The 16,921-nt window shown below is 43.2% G+C and overlaps 1 protein-coding gene across 8 annotated transcripts in view; it reads right to left on the reverse strand.

Annotated features, from left to right (window-relative positions):
• Window positions 1–16,921, reverse strand: part of DCAF1 (DDB1 and CUL4 associated factor 1) — a 95,101-nt gene that overhangs the window by 11,111 nt on the left and 67,069 nt on the right. For 7 of the 8 annotated variants that reach the window (XM_049861732.1, XM_049861731.1, XM_049861735.1 and 4 more), the window contains 9 exons: window positions 15,478–16,741; window positions 14,750–14,948; window positions 12,959–13,041; window positions 12,341–12,425; window positions 9,605–9,838; window positions 8,886–8,979; window positions 8,391–8,495; window positions 7,920–7,993; window positions 7,278–7,379 (listed from right to left, as the gene is read on the reverse strand). In XM_049861732.1, coding sequence (XP_049717689.1) covers window positions 7,278–7,379; window positions 7,920–7,993; window positions 8,391–8,495; window positions 8,886–8,979; window positions 9,605–9,838; window positions 12,341–12,425; window positions 12,959–13,041; window positions 14,750–14,948; window positions 15,478–16,741 — 2,240 coding nt within the window. Of the gene's footprint in view, window positions 1–7,277; window positions 7,380–7,919; window positions 7,994–8,390; window positions 8,496–8,885; window positions 8,980–9,604; window positions 9,839–12,340; window positions 12,426–12,958; window positions 13,042–14,749; window positions 14,949–15,477; window positions 16,742–16,921 lie in introns of those variants that run through there. The other variant, XM_049861737.1, reaches the window with a different exon arrangement.

Here is a 16,921-nt window from a genome sequence, read left to right on the forward strand (position 1 = left end):
CTTCTCTGAATTGCAATCTCTTGTTAAATGAGGTGGTCTAATTAAGTAAGTGGCTCTTAATCAGATATGACTATCAGAATCAACAGCAAAAACTTTTTTTTTTCCAAACACACGTGCCTAAATCTCATCCAGGGTCCGACTGATAGAAGCAGCATCTTCACAGATCACGCTCACACACAAGCGGATTCTGGAAAGGTTCCTCAGGAATTGCGAAGTGTACCCCCCATAAGAGCTCCAGGACAAGATAAGCCCTAAAGTACCTGCCAGTTCTGAAGTTCTACTTTCTGTAACAACACGCTCCTGTCCACAGAGGTGTAAACTGATGACAAAACCAAAAAGGTAAATCCAAGCATTCCCTCTGACCTTCTCTGCTACACCAAATTGTCTTGTTCTTTAGGACTTCAACAGAATGACTCCTATATGCTTTCCCCGTAGATAATTCAAGATTTATTTTATGACAGGCATTTGATTTTTTTAAATCAGTGGAGCATTTCCTGGATCATTCAAAATTCTTCCTGAATACATATCTGTTTTTCAAGAGAAACAGCCTTTAGTCTATATTTTCTTCAAAAATATGACCGATCTCTTAGGAAACCCAATTCTAGTCATACTTTAAGAGCAGAATCTAAAAACTGGGAGAGCTTTTAAAGAAAAAAAAAAAAAAGTTAATTCAAACCTGAACCTACTGTCTTAACACTTCAACATGTCATCTTTTGCAAAATTTAAACTCCTGCTTCTCCTTTTAACTCGTTTCTGGTGTTAACTGTCTTTAAAACTATAGGTTCTTAAGAACTTTCTCTATGGGATCAAACTGACAACAGCAACCCTAAAGATTAGATAGGAAACTTAAGGGGCAGTGAGTTTATGTTAATGGGAGAGGAACAACTCAGAAAAAAAGGGTTAAGAATGGTTGCACAGCTTGAGTGTAATCAATGTCACTGAATTGTACATGTAAAAATTGTTGAACTGGTGTATGTTCTGCTGTGTATATTCTCAACAACAAAAATAAAAAATTTTTTAAAAGGTATAGGTTCATTTCAGGATCATAAAACTTGTATTTTTCTCTTGTCACTGGCAGACTGTAACTCATACACATTTTTAATTTTATGGGGAAAAACAAGGGACTCTTGGGAGTCACCACATTCAGCATTGAGCAGACACACAGTAGGTGTGTCATCAGTGAAGACGCCTCCCAGCTGCTAGGCAATGGAGAACACACAGGAAGCACAGCATATAGTGTGTCCCAGATTCCACAATGGAGTGGAGAAAAGACAGCATTATTCCCTTGTTGAGGTTTTTATAAATTTAACTAATTGAAAGGTACGGCTTTTCAAAATCTGGGGACAGTGATCAATTAATCTTTGGCTTTTCCATTTTCCTAAAAGCCAACATCAAAGTTGACTGAAGTGATTTCTAAAAATAACACATGGATATACTAAATTGCAATGTATAGGAGTTTTGACAGGTGATTGGCTTAGCTCTGCTAACATCAAATGTCTGAAGGCAGGCAAACCAGCAGACCAAATATTCGTGGCTGTCAAATACACTGGGTACGGTTCATTCACCAATATAATGCTACAGTTCCTTCCTGTTGCTCTCCAAGTTTATTTAAACACAAGGGCAAACAAAAGACATCCATTGTTAAGGAGTATAAATTATATCTCAATAAACCTGCTTAAGTAAATAAATAATAATCATTTATGCTGACACTTTACGCTGCACCATTTGATCAAATGGTGGCTGACCACTTAGACTTCTGAGTTTATTTTGCTGAAGTGAAAAGGCAGATTCAAAGGTGTTGGTCACAGGTACCTGCATCCCTGGCCATGCAGGACATACCTGGAACATCTGAGAAGACCTCAGAGCAGATATCTAAACTAGGAAAAAACTCTGAATAACAAATGATTCATATGAAAATGAAAAGTATCTGGTTTTAAAATCAGGTGGAGCATACAAAGAAGACTAAGAAAAAAAATCAAACTGGCACAGAAAGAGGCAGTGTGGAGGAATCAGATGGGAATAATAAATACGGCAAACACCACTGCAGGATTCAGGGAGGGCATGGAAACCAACAGAATTAAGGTTACAACGGAGACTTACTTAAATAGATATAGCATTATACCACCTGAAAGATCTCTAAATGAAGACTGGAAATGCAGGAGCTTGAGTGTACGAGCGGTTCTCTAATGGGTGTCCTCCAAACATGACATGTACCCAGTGACCAGAGGACTGTGGGGTCACTGCTGCAGGAAGAGTGTGCCTGGATCCTGAGTAATCAGGAAGCAATACTAAGTTACCCACAGTGCAGATCCAACTGGACATCTAGTCCTGTCAGAGCTAGAGAGCTTTTAGGCTCTTCTGTAGACTGTACCCCAGAGCCACCTAGTGGGGCCCTGCTGAGCCTCTCAGTCTTGGCAGTCCATCCTGACATAGCCATGTTTTTTCTTCCTATACCAAAGAGTCAGAAGTTCTAACCACCTCCCTAACCCTTAGTATCTTTCTCCCCTAACTACTCAAAGGGAAAGTTAAACAGAAAACCATGGAGGCAGGGAACTGATGGAAGAGGAGCACTGACCTTGTTTGCTCCACTGGTCCCCTGCTTCCACAGCCAGCCACCCATCTCCAGCCTTCGCTCTCACCATTCGCTCCACGTATGCAGGAAGAACGAGGCCAACCCACAGAAGAGCCTTCCACCTCCCAAAATCTTAGCTTTCCTTTTTTTGACCTCCCCTCAAAGATGGACATCAGGCATCACACGGAGCCCGGTGGTGGTTACCCAAGACGACTGCTCCCTACTGCCTCGTAAACTGCCAGGATCTGGGAGAAGACGCTAACAGTGTTAATAAAATAAATCCACTTTCCTCCAGATTTACAGGTCAACATGTAACATCTGAGAAGCCTGAGACAGAAGTGAAGCCCAGTACTGATGAGTGAACCCATGGAGGATGGGATGGTCTGTAGCCGCCTGTACCAGTGTAAGGTACAAAGGGTTTGACAACTACGCCTTCTAGACCTACTCACAGATAAACTACATCTTGTTGCACAGCAGCTAAAGCAGAAAAGAGTATACATTTAAAGTGGGAGGGGTGTATCTAAGGTATTATAAGGAAACAAGAATAAGAGATACTTACTAGTAAGAAGCCCACCCAAGACAACCAGATAAAGTTTGGAGAATCTAATACCACTTGTGAGCTCTGGTATAAAAAGACTAGCAACATGTACAAGCTAAACAATAAGTTAAGCACTCAAGACAACATTGAAATCCACATCACAAATGAAGCAAAGATATCAAGTATCCATCTGAAAGGCATCTGAAGACCCCTCCCTCTTACCCATATCTCCTAACATAGGTGAGCTTTAACCACTGCCAGCTCCTCTCACCCTGACGCCAAGGAGACTCCGAGCCCCTCCAGGCCATCCCCCTGAAAAGCATCACTGACAGTTCTTCTGCACTAGGAAATCCTTGGGGGCATCTGATCTCAAACTCCAGAGGCTAATTGTTCTTTATCATAAAGATGGTATTTAAAAAAGTATGGCACAGAGAATACCGTTTTCAATAAAGTTCTTTACAAAATAATATTCCCATGGTATTCAACAAGGACCATTCCTAGCCTCGTCCATGTGTGTGCAGGGAGGAGAGGGGACTGGGAAAGTGCCCTCCCTCGGACAGAAGGAGTGACACAGGGCTTCTAGGTCAGGAAGCAGCCAAGCTGATGGTGGCCATCTACCCCACGTACGTACAAAGAGGCTCTCCTTCCTCACTCTGCTCAGAAACCCGTTTCTGGGGGTCGAGCAATCTTTGAGCTCTAATAAAACGCACGCTTAGCCAGTGGGAACATAGCAGGAACAGTAGTGACCAAGAAAGCACACACAGTGATTTTTAGCTGAGTCTGTTTTATCTTTCTGATCCCAGGTGACACAGTATTCAAGGCAGACTCCACTTAGAGGATAAACGAAATGCCCATGACCTGGAAAGCTAGGCAATGTGACACACTTCTGAATCTCAAAGTGGTACAACAAAACACCCTTGCTTACTCAGTACCAAGTCCTATTTTGCCCATAGTATTTAGACTAGCATCCAATAATGTTTACAAAATTACAATTTTCTTTGCGTCTTTAAAGAATTCTTTCAAATTTTAAGTACAAGCTGTTTGGGAAGAATGCTAACAGAAGCTATTCCACCGGCCCTAACAATTGAGACATTTACCAGGGCAGGGCAAGGCTGTGGCAATGGCAGCAGAGAGAAGCCCCCTCTCATCTCACAGTGCCATCCCCGCACCCCCATCACCCAGAGCATCTCTGTGCCCTTAAAGAGGAGACGGAACACCAAGGCTAAACAACACCATAGTGGGGGCGAGGGGATGGGACATGAAACCAAGATCTAGGAAAAACGACATTTTACCTGCTTTAATATCTAAAACAAAAAAAAAAAATCAGATCTTAATCACATTCATTTTCAACTTTATATTACTCACTCAGCAATAACTATTTCTCAGAAAACAAGACAAAAGAATCCGGCCTGGAGAATGTACTCTCAGAAAAAGAATGTGGGTGAGGGCAACCACTCAGCAGACTGAGAAACTCTTCAGAACCAATACTGATATACCACACAAGCAAGCGCCTAGTGTAAGATGACCACAATTAAAATCCCCTATTGAAAGTTAGGAACCCTAGTGGCATACTGGTTAAGTGCTATGGCTGCTAACTAAAAGGTCGGTAGTTTGAATCCACCAGGCGCTCCTTGAAAACCCTGAGGAGCAGTTCTACTCGGTCCTATAGGGTCGCTATGAGTCAGAATTGACTCAATGGCAATGCGCTTGGTTTTTGGTTTATTGACAGTGTTACGGATTACATGTGTCCCCCCACCACAAAATAATGTGTTATAAATCCTAGCCTCTACGCCTGTGGTTATAATCCCATTTGGGACAATGTATTGTCTGTGTTATGTTAATGAGGCAGGACTAGTGTAGGCTGTGTCTTGAGTCAATGTCTTTTGAAATATAAAAGAGATTAAACAAGCGAGAGAAGCACTGATGGGGGAAGACAGATCCCAAACCATGTGACTGGATGATGCTTTTTACGCAGTGGCAAAGAACTTGTCTAAACAGTGTTCAAATGTTTGGTGGAAGGTAGAACTTTTAAGGGATGAACTTGGATATTTAGATGAGGCGGTTTCTAAGCAAGATCTTAAAGGGGTTGCGTGGTTTCCTCTTGCTGCTTATAGTAAAATGCCAAAGCAAAGAGATGGACTTAAAAATTACTTGTGCAAAAAAAAAAAAAATGAACTGTACAAAGTGAAAATTCTGTTGTACAAGCTAAGGACACATGTCCTATAATGTTCACCAAGGACATGGCTACACAATCTTTTGTTAAAGAGATTAAGCCTGTGACTGATAGACTTACCAACTATTATAACAGAAAACCCATCAGCTTAGACTGAAGGGGAAGAGAAAGAATGAAAAGAAAGAGTGCTGTCTGCCTCTTGGAATTCTACAGGCAGGAAAAAGGTCAAGGGAGCTACACCTGCTGCCCTCCAAAAAAAGGACAGGACCATCCCTGGAACGACACAGAGATCAGCAGAACTACTGGAAGGAGCAAGGGAAGCAGAGTTGCCTCGGTCTCAAAGGGTGGGGCCATGACCTCTGGAATCTCAAAGGGTAGAGCCATAGCCTCCTAGGTTTCAGAGTCAGATCTTCACCAACTGGGTTCTGGGGCTGCCATTCAGTTTGGCCAAGAGAATGGGAAAGCTGAGGGGGTGGGGCTGCCATGCCCAACAGGTAAAAGAACAGGGCTTGCTGAGGGGGTGGGGTCGCCACACAGATGGACTAGGAGAACAGGGCCACCAAAAGCCAAGAGAACAGAGTTGATGTCCCAGTGGGCCTGGAAGGTGGAACTGAAGCCTGGGGCTCAGAGGCCTCTACCCAGAATCCAGAAAGCATGGCCAACCCTCAGAGTCTGGAGGGCAGGGCCATTGCCTAGATGGTCTCAGAGAATGAGGATTATTTTCAAGCCCTGAGAGACAATGTAAATTGTTCTGCCGGGTTTTGAACTTGTTTGGTGTCCTTTATCCCTTCTTTCCCTCCAATTTATTCCATTTGTAATGAAAATGTCTACCTTGTGCCTGTTCGCCATTGTACTTTAGAAAGATAACTTGTATCCTTGATTTCACAGGTTCATAGGTTAAGTAGTTTGCCTCAGACAGAATGCACTTAACGTCTCACCCATATTTGATTCAGATGATTCAGATGAACTCGGAGATGAATGATGTGATAACGGTAAAATGTATTTTACATGTGGCAAAGACATGAATGGGGGGGGGCCAAAGGGTGGAATGTTATGCATCGAATTGTGTCCCAAAAAAATACATGTTATAAATCCTAGCCCCTATGCCTGTGTTTTAGAAACCCTGGTGGCATAGTGGTTAAGAGCTACAGCTGCTAACCAACAAGATCAGCAGTTCAAACCCACCAGGCACTCCTTGGAAACCCTAGGGAGCAGTTCTACTCTGCCCTATAGGATCGCTATGGAACAGAATCAACTCCAGGGCACCGAGTTTGGATTTTTTTTTTTTTTTTTGGTTTTATGCCTGTGGTTATAATCCCATTGGGGAATGGGTTGTCTTTGTTATGTTAACGAGGCATGATTAGTGTAGTGTGTGTCTTGAGTCAATCTCTTTTGAGACATAAGAGAGATTAAACAAGCAAGTGGAACAAACACTGATGGGGGAAAAGAGATGCCAAGTCACATAAAGATTGCCCAAGCAGCAGAAGCTCAAAGACTTTCCTCCAGAGCCAAAAGAGAAAAACAGCCTTCCCCTAGAGCCAGCATCCTGAATTTGGACTTCTAGCCTCCTAAACTGTGAGAAAATAAATTTCTGTTTATTAAAGCCACCTGGTCATGGTATTTCTGTTATAGTAGCACTATATAACTAAGACAAAAAAGAAAAAGCTAAGACTGGAACATCATACTATCTACCCAGATTTTATAAATGTTTAAATTCTCAAAAAACTCAAAATTTCTCTCTACCACAGGAAGTAGATTAGTAGTTGCCTGGACCTGGAGCTGGGAATGGGAGCGACTGCAAATGGATAAAGAGAACTTTTTGGGGTGACAGAAATGTTCTAAAATTGGGTGACGGTGAGTTTCAGTGATCAAGGGCACATGACAAGCCTTCAAAATACAGCAGCAAGTAGCAAAGGCTAATCTTAGAAAACCCCAATAGCGAGAGCAGAAGAACATCATAAACACAGCAGAAAGCAATCTCCAAAACCACTGACCTGGTCCTCCTCTTCGTCTTCATCTTCTGCCAGACGCTGCCTGCCCACTTCATACAGCCTGCACACTGTGTCCATGTTCAGGGCGTCCATGCTGCCTTGATTCTGAAATAGAACACCCAGTGCCCAGGACCACTTAGCTTTCAGAAGGCCCGCAGCCACACCTCAGCTGACTGAGACCCACGAACCTTGACCCTGAAACTTTTAAAGCTTCTGATACCCCAAATTCTTGAGCTGATTCTGAAAATGTTGTGCCCAGGACACAGAGAGGGAAAGAAAAACAGGATGAGAGGGTTTGGGCAGTGGAGAGAGAGGCACAAGAAAGACCACCATCCTGGGAACCCACACGTGTCCTGCTCTGGCGAGAGACGGACTCCTCTGATACAGGGATGGCAGTGAGTCCAGGGTAACAGGACGTTATGGGCCACTCCAAGCTGTCTTATATTGGGACTTTCTTGCTATTTCTGCTGTTCTTTGTATTTCCCAAACCCCATCAAATGGGTAGGCTATCGTCACAATAATCTACCATCAGGAATGTATCGACTTTAGAGCATGTCTTATACCAGACAAAATGACTATAGTACAATTTGAAAATGATTCTGAACATCAGAACTGAAGAGCAGGGCTTCTACAAACACCCTTTACCTCAATGACAGCGAGATAGCAGTCTTTGGTGTCTGTGCACAGGTCAAAGATATTCCGCTTCACATCAATGGTGGCTGGAAAATAGATGTGCCAAGACTTGAAACTGGACCATTGTTGTGACCTTAAAGCTTTCTTTTCCTCTAAAGGAATTCTAAGTGGTTTTTCATAACTACTTCCATAATTTCTCTGCTTTTCAATGCACACTGCAGTCCTCTCAGAAAATAAAAACCAAAACCAAACCTGTTGCCGTTGAGTCAATTACGACTCATAGCAACCCTTGAGGACAGAGTAAAACTGCCTCATAGAGTTTCCAAAGAGTGCCTGGTGGATCTGAGCTGCCAACCTTTTGGTTAGCAGTCGTAGCTCTTAACCACTATGCCACTAGGGTTTCCTCACAGAAAATAAAAGAGGAGCTTAAATAAGGAACACCAAACATGACACAATGATCAATGTCTGCCCCTTCATGCTCACCTATAGGTTTGTAGTCAGTTGCATTAAATGTTCGGAAGGATGATCCAAAAGGGCTCTTCATCCTCTCTTCCATTAAGTCATCTTCATCGTCTGCCTGCAACATAGCTAGTTGAGGGGGAGAGGGATGGGGGGACAAAATACTATTAGAATCTGAAACATCCCCTATTTACAACTGCAGAAACTGTTAATGGCCAATCAAGACTTGGTGAGTTTCCATGCAATAAATTCACTCTGCATCTAGTTAGTTCCCCAAAGCACTCTCCCTACATATCCCTGTGATCGTGGCAAACAGGAACCTCCACCTGTCATCCAGCTCCTAACCACTATTACAGCTGAAGGTTTAAACATTTTCATCTTCTCTTCTGTCACCATTTGTACAATCATTTTATCTTTCTTTCCAACTCAAAAGTGACATATTTCCAAAAAAATATCAAAATTAAGTGAGAGGGGAAAAGAGGAAGGGAGAATAACGAAGAAAAGTAAAAGGCTGATTACCCCCGTACATGACTGTCCCTGTGTGGTTGAACACCACGCGGCACTGATCCAGAGCAGGAACTGTGTGTAGAAGATGGAAAGTGCGGAGGTCCCACTAGGGGGCAGGGGTCAAGGAAACATTTTACCCAAAACTTCTTAACTGACCTCATGAGGGAAATGCTGAAATATCACTTTATTTTTCCTACTAGGTACTGATGCTGATCAGTACAGGCTCTTCATTCAAGAGACAGAAAAGCTGATGAGATCAAGGTAAAACAAAAGCATACAGAACACATATTACTGAATAATGTCCCAGAAAATATCCTACTGGACCCTCAGATACACAAAAGCTACTTGAGCTCCCCTCCTCTGGATGGTAGCCCTTCATTTTACCCTGATTTCTAGCAACTGATTTCTATAAAGCAAAGTAAAAGCCTTCTGAAAATAAGTAAAATTCAATTCACTACTTGGGAAGGCGGGGAAGGGGCAGAAGTTTTGGTCATTGTTCCCAATACAGAGAAAATGTGCACACCGTTATCATTACAATCTACCATTAGGATTGTAGCCCACAAGAGTCCACTGGAGATTCATAAACTCTTCTCTTCCAAAAGAGAAGGCACCTGTGTGGATACTTTAACCAAGTATTGGTGGAAGATAAAACAAATTAAAAAAAAAAATTTTTTTTTTTTTTTAATAAAACAGATAACCAACTGAAAGACAGACATGAGTATAAAGGATACAATCTCAGTATTAATGATGACTTCCAGACCATTGGGATGGAAAACACCACTGATGTTCATGTTGAACTTGTCAAACTTGTGGATGGCCTGTGCAGAGCGGACATCCCAGAGGACGCCATCATTTAAGACAAGATCATCTGTAGGATTAAAGGTGGCACAGTTCCTCTTGTAGTTGTTGGCAAGATCTGGGTTAAACAGAGTCAACAGCTTGTTGCCAGTCTGAATATCATAAATCTTTAGAGAAGAAGGGGTGGGAAGAGAAAAATCAGACCAATGCATCTGGTGACATTCAAAGAGAAGCTAGTAAAATCTCTCTCCCGTGCTTTCCAAGTCTCCCCAAAATTAACAAAGCCCTAATATTCTAAAGTAACAGGAAAGCAGGAAGACCACACCTATCTAAGCAAAATTTAAGTGCTTTGGTTCCCATTCAAGGTTTGAAAACTCCCTCTCCCACAAGTAAGAAAATGAGAAGTGAGTCAGTGATAAGGACAAGAAAACCTTCTCTTCCCCTCCCCTTTTCCAGAAACAGGAAATGTTTTAAGATTAAAACTGAGAAATTCTCCATACAGTTCAATCAACGATTACCCACAGAATACTCATTAAGGGGTACTTTTAAGGGAGCAGGGGGATCAATTAGATACCCTTTGCTCTTTAAAATCTCCCAATGTCTGTATGTTACCCCCCAGGACTCAAAGTTTCTGAAATCTACACTGTGTAGCCCATGCAGAGACCAGATCTTTCCCATCAGCTTACAGACATGCTGTAATATTTCCAATCTTTAAAAGGATCTTCCTTTTATAAAGGAACAAGTAAGGAGACACCACAAGGAAACAAATTCAGATCATGGGACAAGACAACTAGCCTGGTCTCTTCAAAAGTCAATGTCATGAAAACTGAAGAAATGGTTCTTGGCTTTAAAACATTAGTGAGACATAACAACCCAATGCAATATGTGAAGCTTGGCTGGATCCTGGTTCAAAAAAAAAAAAAAAACATTTGAAACCAAACACATCAGGAACAACTGGGAAAAATGAATAGGGACTGGATTATTAGATGATGTTAGGGAATTACTATAAATTTTCTTAAATTTGGTAACAGTAGTGTGATTATGTAATAAAATGTTTATTATAAGAAGATATATGCTATAGGACTTAGGGATAAAAATACAGTGTTTGCAACTTACGTTCCAATGACTCAAAATACATTTACACAGAAAGAAAATATGGGAAATATTAACTGATGAAATCTAAATGATGAATATATGTACTATTCTTTCAACTTTTTGGTACATTTTAACATTTTCAAGTGAAAAGTTATGGGGAGATTCTCCCTTCGCCACCCCATATCTCCCCCCTTCCAGCTACAACCCCACTTCTCTCCTTCATTTTTCAACGAAACACTTCAAAACAGTTGTCTATACTGACTGTCTCTACTTCTCTCCTCTGTTCTCTCATGAAACCACTCTGATCAGCTCCACAGAACTAGCTCCTGGCGTGGTTAACGCCGACATCCGGGTTGGCTAAATCAAAGCCCACCTCTCAGGTCTCGTCAGCAGCTTCTGACCTAGTCACGCTCCCTCCAAACAGTCTTCACTTGGCTCCTAGGGAGTCGCTTTCTCCTGGCGTCTCTTCCTGTCTTACTGGCCATTCTCCTTCCCCTTCTTTCCAAGTCCCTCCTCACTTAGCAACTTCTAAATATTGGTACAAGCCAGAGCTCCATCCCCATACTTTTTCTCTTCTCTAGCCTCCTTGGTGATCTCACTCAGGTTCACCTGGATCAACATGTGGGAAGCTCCCATTTTCCTATCTCCCATCCTAGAATGCTCTCCTGAACTCCCAATTTGTATATTTAACTGCCCATTCCCTGCCTGCATGTCTAATAGAATCTCAAGCTTCATGGCTCCAAAACCATAGAGCCCAGCCCCGTCACTTCTCATCGCCTCCACCATGCCCACCGGGTGCAGTCCTATCACCACCGGCACTGGGCTGACACAGCACCTTCCTAATTGGATGGCCTGCTCTTGCCTCTCTCCCAGTACAGTCATACTATAAGAACTTTACATCCAGTCATGTATCCTCTACTCACCCTCCAGTGGCTTCATCTCACTCTGAAGAAAAGCAAAGGTCCTACCACAGCCAGCAAGATACTACCTGAGATGGTCCCCTCACTGACTCAGCCCTTACCCTCCTCTCCTCTCCCTCTCACATCCCAAACAAGGGCTCTTCCCTTGCTAATCCCTCTGCCAGGGAACACTCTTTCCCCAGGTATCTGCACGACACCCACATTCCCTTCAGGTTCTGCTTAAATGTTACCCAATCTGCTGAGGCTGATTCTCCTAGAGAAAACAGAAGTCCCCACCACCATCAAGCATCTCCTATCTCTTACCCTGCTTTCTTTTTCTCTGCAGCACTTACCACCAGACATACCACATATTTGCTCCTTTATTGTCTGTCTCCCACAGTGAGGGTCCATAAAGGCAGGTGCTTTATTTCATCTAAAATTTGTATGTGCTGAAAATACCTGTTGTTCTAATAACATCTTTCTCAAATTGCCAGATTAAGTTCATGTTCAGCCCTTTTACATCTTTCCTGTATAGCTCAGAACTACCTTATCACCCTTCTGGACTCTAACTGGAGGTAATATCATTGACTTATGCCCTAACATTCACAATCCAGAAGACTCGGTGTGAACAAATGACATAATCAGCTTGAACGCAGTGGATTCTTAAGTACTTACGTGGGCAATGTCCCCTTTTGTGCCTATGACCCGATCCTGAGAATGCTTACTGAACTCAACATAGTGATCTTCCGTGAAGGAATGCCTATGGACAAACAACAGAAATACTAAAGGCTTTCAGAACATACTCCTTCAACTGACTGAAAATGCTCTTGCCCAAAAATGCTCACCTGAAGATCACCAGATCACAGATAGGAAAAAGGTACCCTTAAGATTAAAAGGAAAACTGCCTTCCTCAGTTTGTCCAAGCAGACCCAAGAGAACAAACAGGAATTACTTGGTTACAGAAATGGCTAATAGGGCACAAGTGACTTTGAAATACGCCCCAGGAAAGAGCGCAGGTGTGGTACGTGAAGATGAGACAATACACAGATGTTTCCTTTTGGATTACTGAAGGGTCTGCTGCACAATAGGACTAAATATTCTTACACCTGGTAAGAATATTTAGGAATTAAGAAAGATAAAATCTTATTAAACATAAGCCTGAGATAAGGGAGAAGTTACTAATAACTTACAGTATTCCTCATTTCTCCAAAGGCTCTAAGAATGGGATAAAGGGAACTACAAGTTTAAGTGAATAAAACAAAGCAGGACTAGACTGGAAAAGCAGATACATACTTCATATCAAATACTGATTTCATTCCCCAAAGTGCAGACAGAGGCTGGCTCCAAGTAGCAGATGTCAGCAGCAAGGACCCATCCTAAAAGAAGAAGGTCTAAGGTAGGTAACCATGTGTTTACATACATGCAGATGTTGCTATCTGCCACCAGCATTTAAAGATAAACACATAAAAAATACCGTTACAGAGAAGACAGGAAAATTCCCAGGAATGCAGAAACGGTCAAAAGCAGCTAGGCTTTAAGTACACTATCCCTACAGTATCCTAGAAAACGGCTGAATTTAAAAGAGTAATAAATCCTCCTGAACTAGCAGTAACATCAAATACCATCGTTTCAGGGCAGTGGGAAAAAAAACTTGGAAAGATGTCAAAGATGGTTCCTTTCTTAATATTTAACCATATTCTTCAGTCTCCCATATCTGACGTATCAGTCAAGTAAAAACATTTGTTAAACTTTCTAACTGAGTACTCTGTTTTTCAAAACAAAGCCCAATAATCAAAAAAATTATCCTTGTCACCTAGTCCTGACATTTAAAAATAACTAAGATGTCAGTTCCATCTGGAGAACAGTACCCATAAACTATGACCCGGTGAAATCACATGAACACCTGTCTCCCCAAAACTTCACAGTACTTTGAGATCTCTTTTTTACGATACTGCAGTGCAATGAATTTCCTAATATGGCTCTTAAAGCCACGGTCTTTGTGACTCATGCCTAACAAGTGAGTGGGACTATGCAAATAAGGTATATGGAACCTGTGATGGTTGATGCTGTATGTCGACTTGGCTAGGCCATGATTCCCAATATTGTATAGCTGTCCTACATTTTATGTGTTGTGGATCCTGACCTCTACATGTTGACAAGGCAGGACAGCTACAGAGCGTGTCTTGCAGGAGGGCATGATGCAAGTCCCGCCCTTACTAAAGCTACACCCTTCCCTGGGTTATGGCCTGTATCTAAGATATATGTGTGTGTCCTGGCAAGGCTCTCTTTCTCTGCATCTGATCAACTCACCTCCGGTTCCTGGTACCTCAGCCAGAAGCCTGCTGTTTGACCTGCTGATTCTGGGATTCGTTGGCCTCCATCATCTGACCTGATCTGCCAGTTTCTGCTGCCTGGTGAGTGAGCAGTCCATAGTCTGAACTGCCGGTTTGGGTTCGTCAGCCTCTGCAGCCACCAGTGCTGGGAGAAGCCTATGTCTGACCCAGGGATTTGGGAGTTGCCAGCCTCCAGCCTCCACAGTCTCGTGACCCATTCCTTTATACAGCTCCTGAGTTTTATGAGCTGCTGCAGTGAATGAGGGAACCCAAAGACTGGAGGGAGTGCTGGCGGGAGAGGGAGTAGTTGATATGAGAGATGATGGAGTGGTGCAGCAGCTTGGAAAGGCTGGACATTTGGGACATCTCTAACCTCCGCCTCATAGGAACCAGCTTTGTGCTGATCCTTATAAATTATTTCTTTAGACACCAAAAACAAAACAAGTATGTATACATATAGACATAGACATATGTGTATGTGTCTGTCTGTGTATCTCCAGGTGCTGGCAAACCTAAGGGGCCAGATAGTATATATTTCAGGCTTTGCGGGCCACATGGTATCCGTTGTGGTTACTCATCTCTGCAGTTTTAGTGTGGAAGCACCCACAGAAGTATGAGCATACTTATAAACATATAAGCATGGCTGTGTTCCAATAAAACTTTATCTACAAAAACAAGGCAGCCAGCTCATGGACCTACAGCTTACCTACTTGCCTTAGAAAAATGAAGGGTGACCTAAGAAGGCCCTTACCCTGGAAGGTTCAAGGTGTGTGATGGCCGAGTTGTGACAATTATAGCTGGCCTCCTCCTGTCCACTAAACACATTATAGAGCTTCAGCTGTCCCGTGCAGGTGCCAAGCATCAGGAACCTCTCCCGTGCTGAGAACGCACAGCAGGTGAAGCCACTCTCATCTTCATTGGCTTCCCGGAATACTGAAATAGGACGGAACCTAGGCAAGAAAAGAATTACAGACAAAGAATGCGCAGGGGCTCAGAAAAAGCTAACTTTGCTAGAAGGATGAGAGAAAAATAGAGCATTTGTTTTAAATGAGTTCTTACAAAACACCACAGTGATCTTCAGTGGTCCGTTTTCATTTCAAATGAGAGAAAAACACAACAAAAACAATTTCCATGTTTAAAACTTGTGGTTCTATGATCTTTTTGTAAGATCTGTAGAGAATGAGAAGAGGAACTAGGAGCCTTGTTAGGAACAGCTGCTGAATGGACTCTAGAAGACAGAGTTGTACAAGTACACAGAATATCCTATCAGTAGTGTCAACACACATACAAGGAACCCATGGTGGACAAAAGGGGTACACTTACATTGTTCATGTAATCACACAAACTAACAATCAGGCCAATTGCTGCAGGCCAATAAACAGCTTTCCAAACTAATCACTCTATGCTGAAACTGCCCAAACACAGATTTAAATACAAAAGTCATTCTAATTCACAGGGCATAAGGAGGCCTCTCCTTACCTGCTAAAGATAAGGTGCCTATCAAAGCATCCGCCATCCACCCCTCCATACTTTGGAAATGATGCCCTGCGGGTTAGCCTTGAGGTAAAGTTTATTGGCGCTTGCCGCCTCTGTTTTGGCTCAGGACACTGGTGAGGAGTAAAGAGAGAGAAAGGTGGGCAGGTGGCAACTGGGTTCTTACAGCGGGCATGCTGCTCTCTAAGATACTCTGTGATGATACTGTCCAGTGTGGGGGGGGAAGGAAGATGTCTGTCCAACTGCTTTTTTATGGCTGGGCTTTGGCTATAGGCGCCATGGTCCGACTTCTGCCGCAACACTCTGATTTTCCTGCCATTACAGGGCGACGGCCTCTCTCTGATAAAACTGATCCTGCCAATCAAAGGGGAACTGCCTGCATAAGATGGGCCAGGCAGAGCTAATGAACTCTGAGGGGGCCGTGGCTGAGGGTGGGCAGCGGGGGCAGGGACAGCAGAAGGGACCACAGCAGCGTGGCCACTCAGTCGGGTTGCAATGCCATTGGCAATGCGAGGAGTTCGGGGAAGAGAGACAGGGGAAGCAGCAGTAGTGACTGGAGTGAAGGCAGAGGAATGGGAGGCAGCAGTCATAGGCAAGTCCGCCTCTTTCGTCAGCACGGTTGCTGTCTCTCCGAGCCCTTTAGAAATGAGATGGTTTCGTATCAACAGAAGCAGCTCTTTCTCAGGGAAGGAGATCCTTGACTGAGCGACAACATCTGCTTTCTGCAGTCGTGCCAGGGACACATCGGTGCCAATGAGAAGTGGCTTTCCCGATACCCGTTCAATGAGCTCAGCTGCATACTTGCAAAACTTGACATGGTCACTGCGCTTGTCCTGCAGCACAGGCTCCTTCATCAGCTGCTGGATCTGGCAGCTGCTGAAAAGGGGCAGTTTGCTGATGATCTGCCGGACAGTGCTACTGCGAGACAGGCCCACTAGGGCCTTGCAGGCCAGGGCCCGGATCTGGTCTGCATCTGTGATGGGCATCTTGATGGACAGTAAAGACAGAAGCACCTTGATGCCATTGTTGGACTGGACCACGTTCCACATCTTAGCCAGGGTGTGCTCACTGCTTTTGGGAGTCTGAGGCAGCTTTCGTCGAGGTGTTCCAGAGATAAACTTGCCAATGCTGGAGATTCGGTTATCTGGGCCACACACACAATTGATGATAATCTGAAGTGCTGACTTCTGAATTTCAGCATCGTGGATAAAGAATTCACCCTCAGCCACTCCCAAAATAATGCTGATACCTATTGGGAAAAAACAATAATTTTTATGTTATTCCTCATAAAATGAATGGCCAACTTCACCACATGTCCCAGAGTCGAAATTTGGAGTTCTATTCGTTTTGTTCTATTTACAAGAAAACTATCTCATTTTTTTAAAAAAGTGCAAGGAACTGTCTGTATAAAATACAATCAGTTCCACTA

This window comes from Elephas maximus, chromosome 20 (genome assembly GCF_024166365.1).
Source record: "Elephas maximus indicus isolate mEleMax1 chromosome 20, mEleMax1 primary haplotype, whole genome shotgun sequence".
NCBI lineage: Eukaryota > Metazoa > Chordata > Mammalia > Proboscidea > Elephantidae > Elephas > Elephas maximus.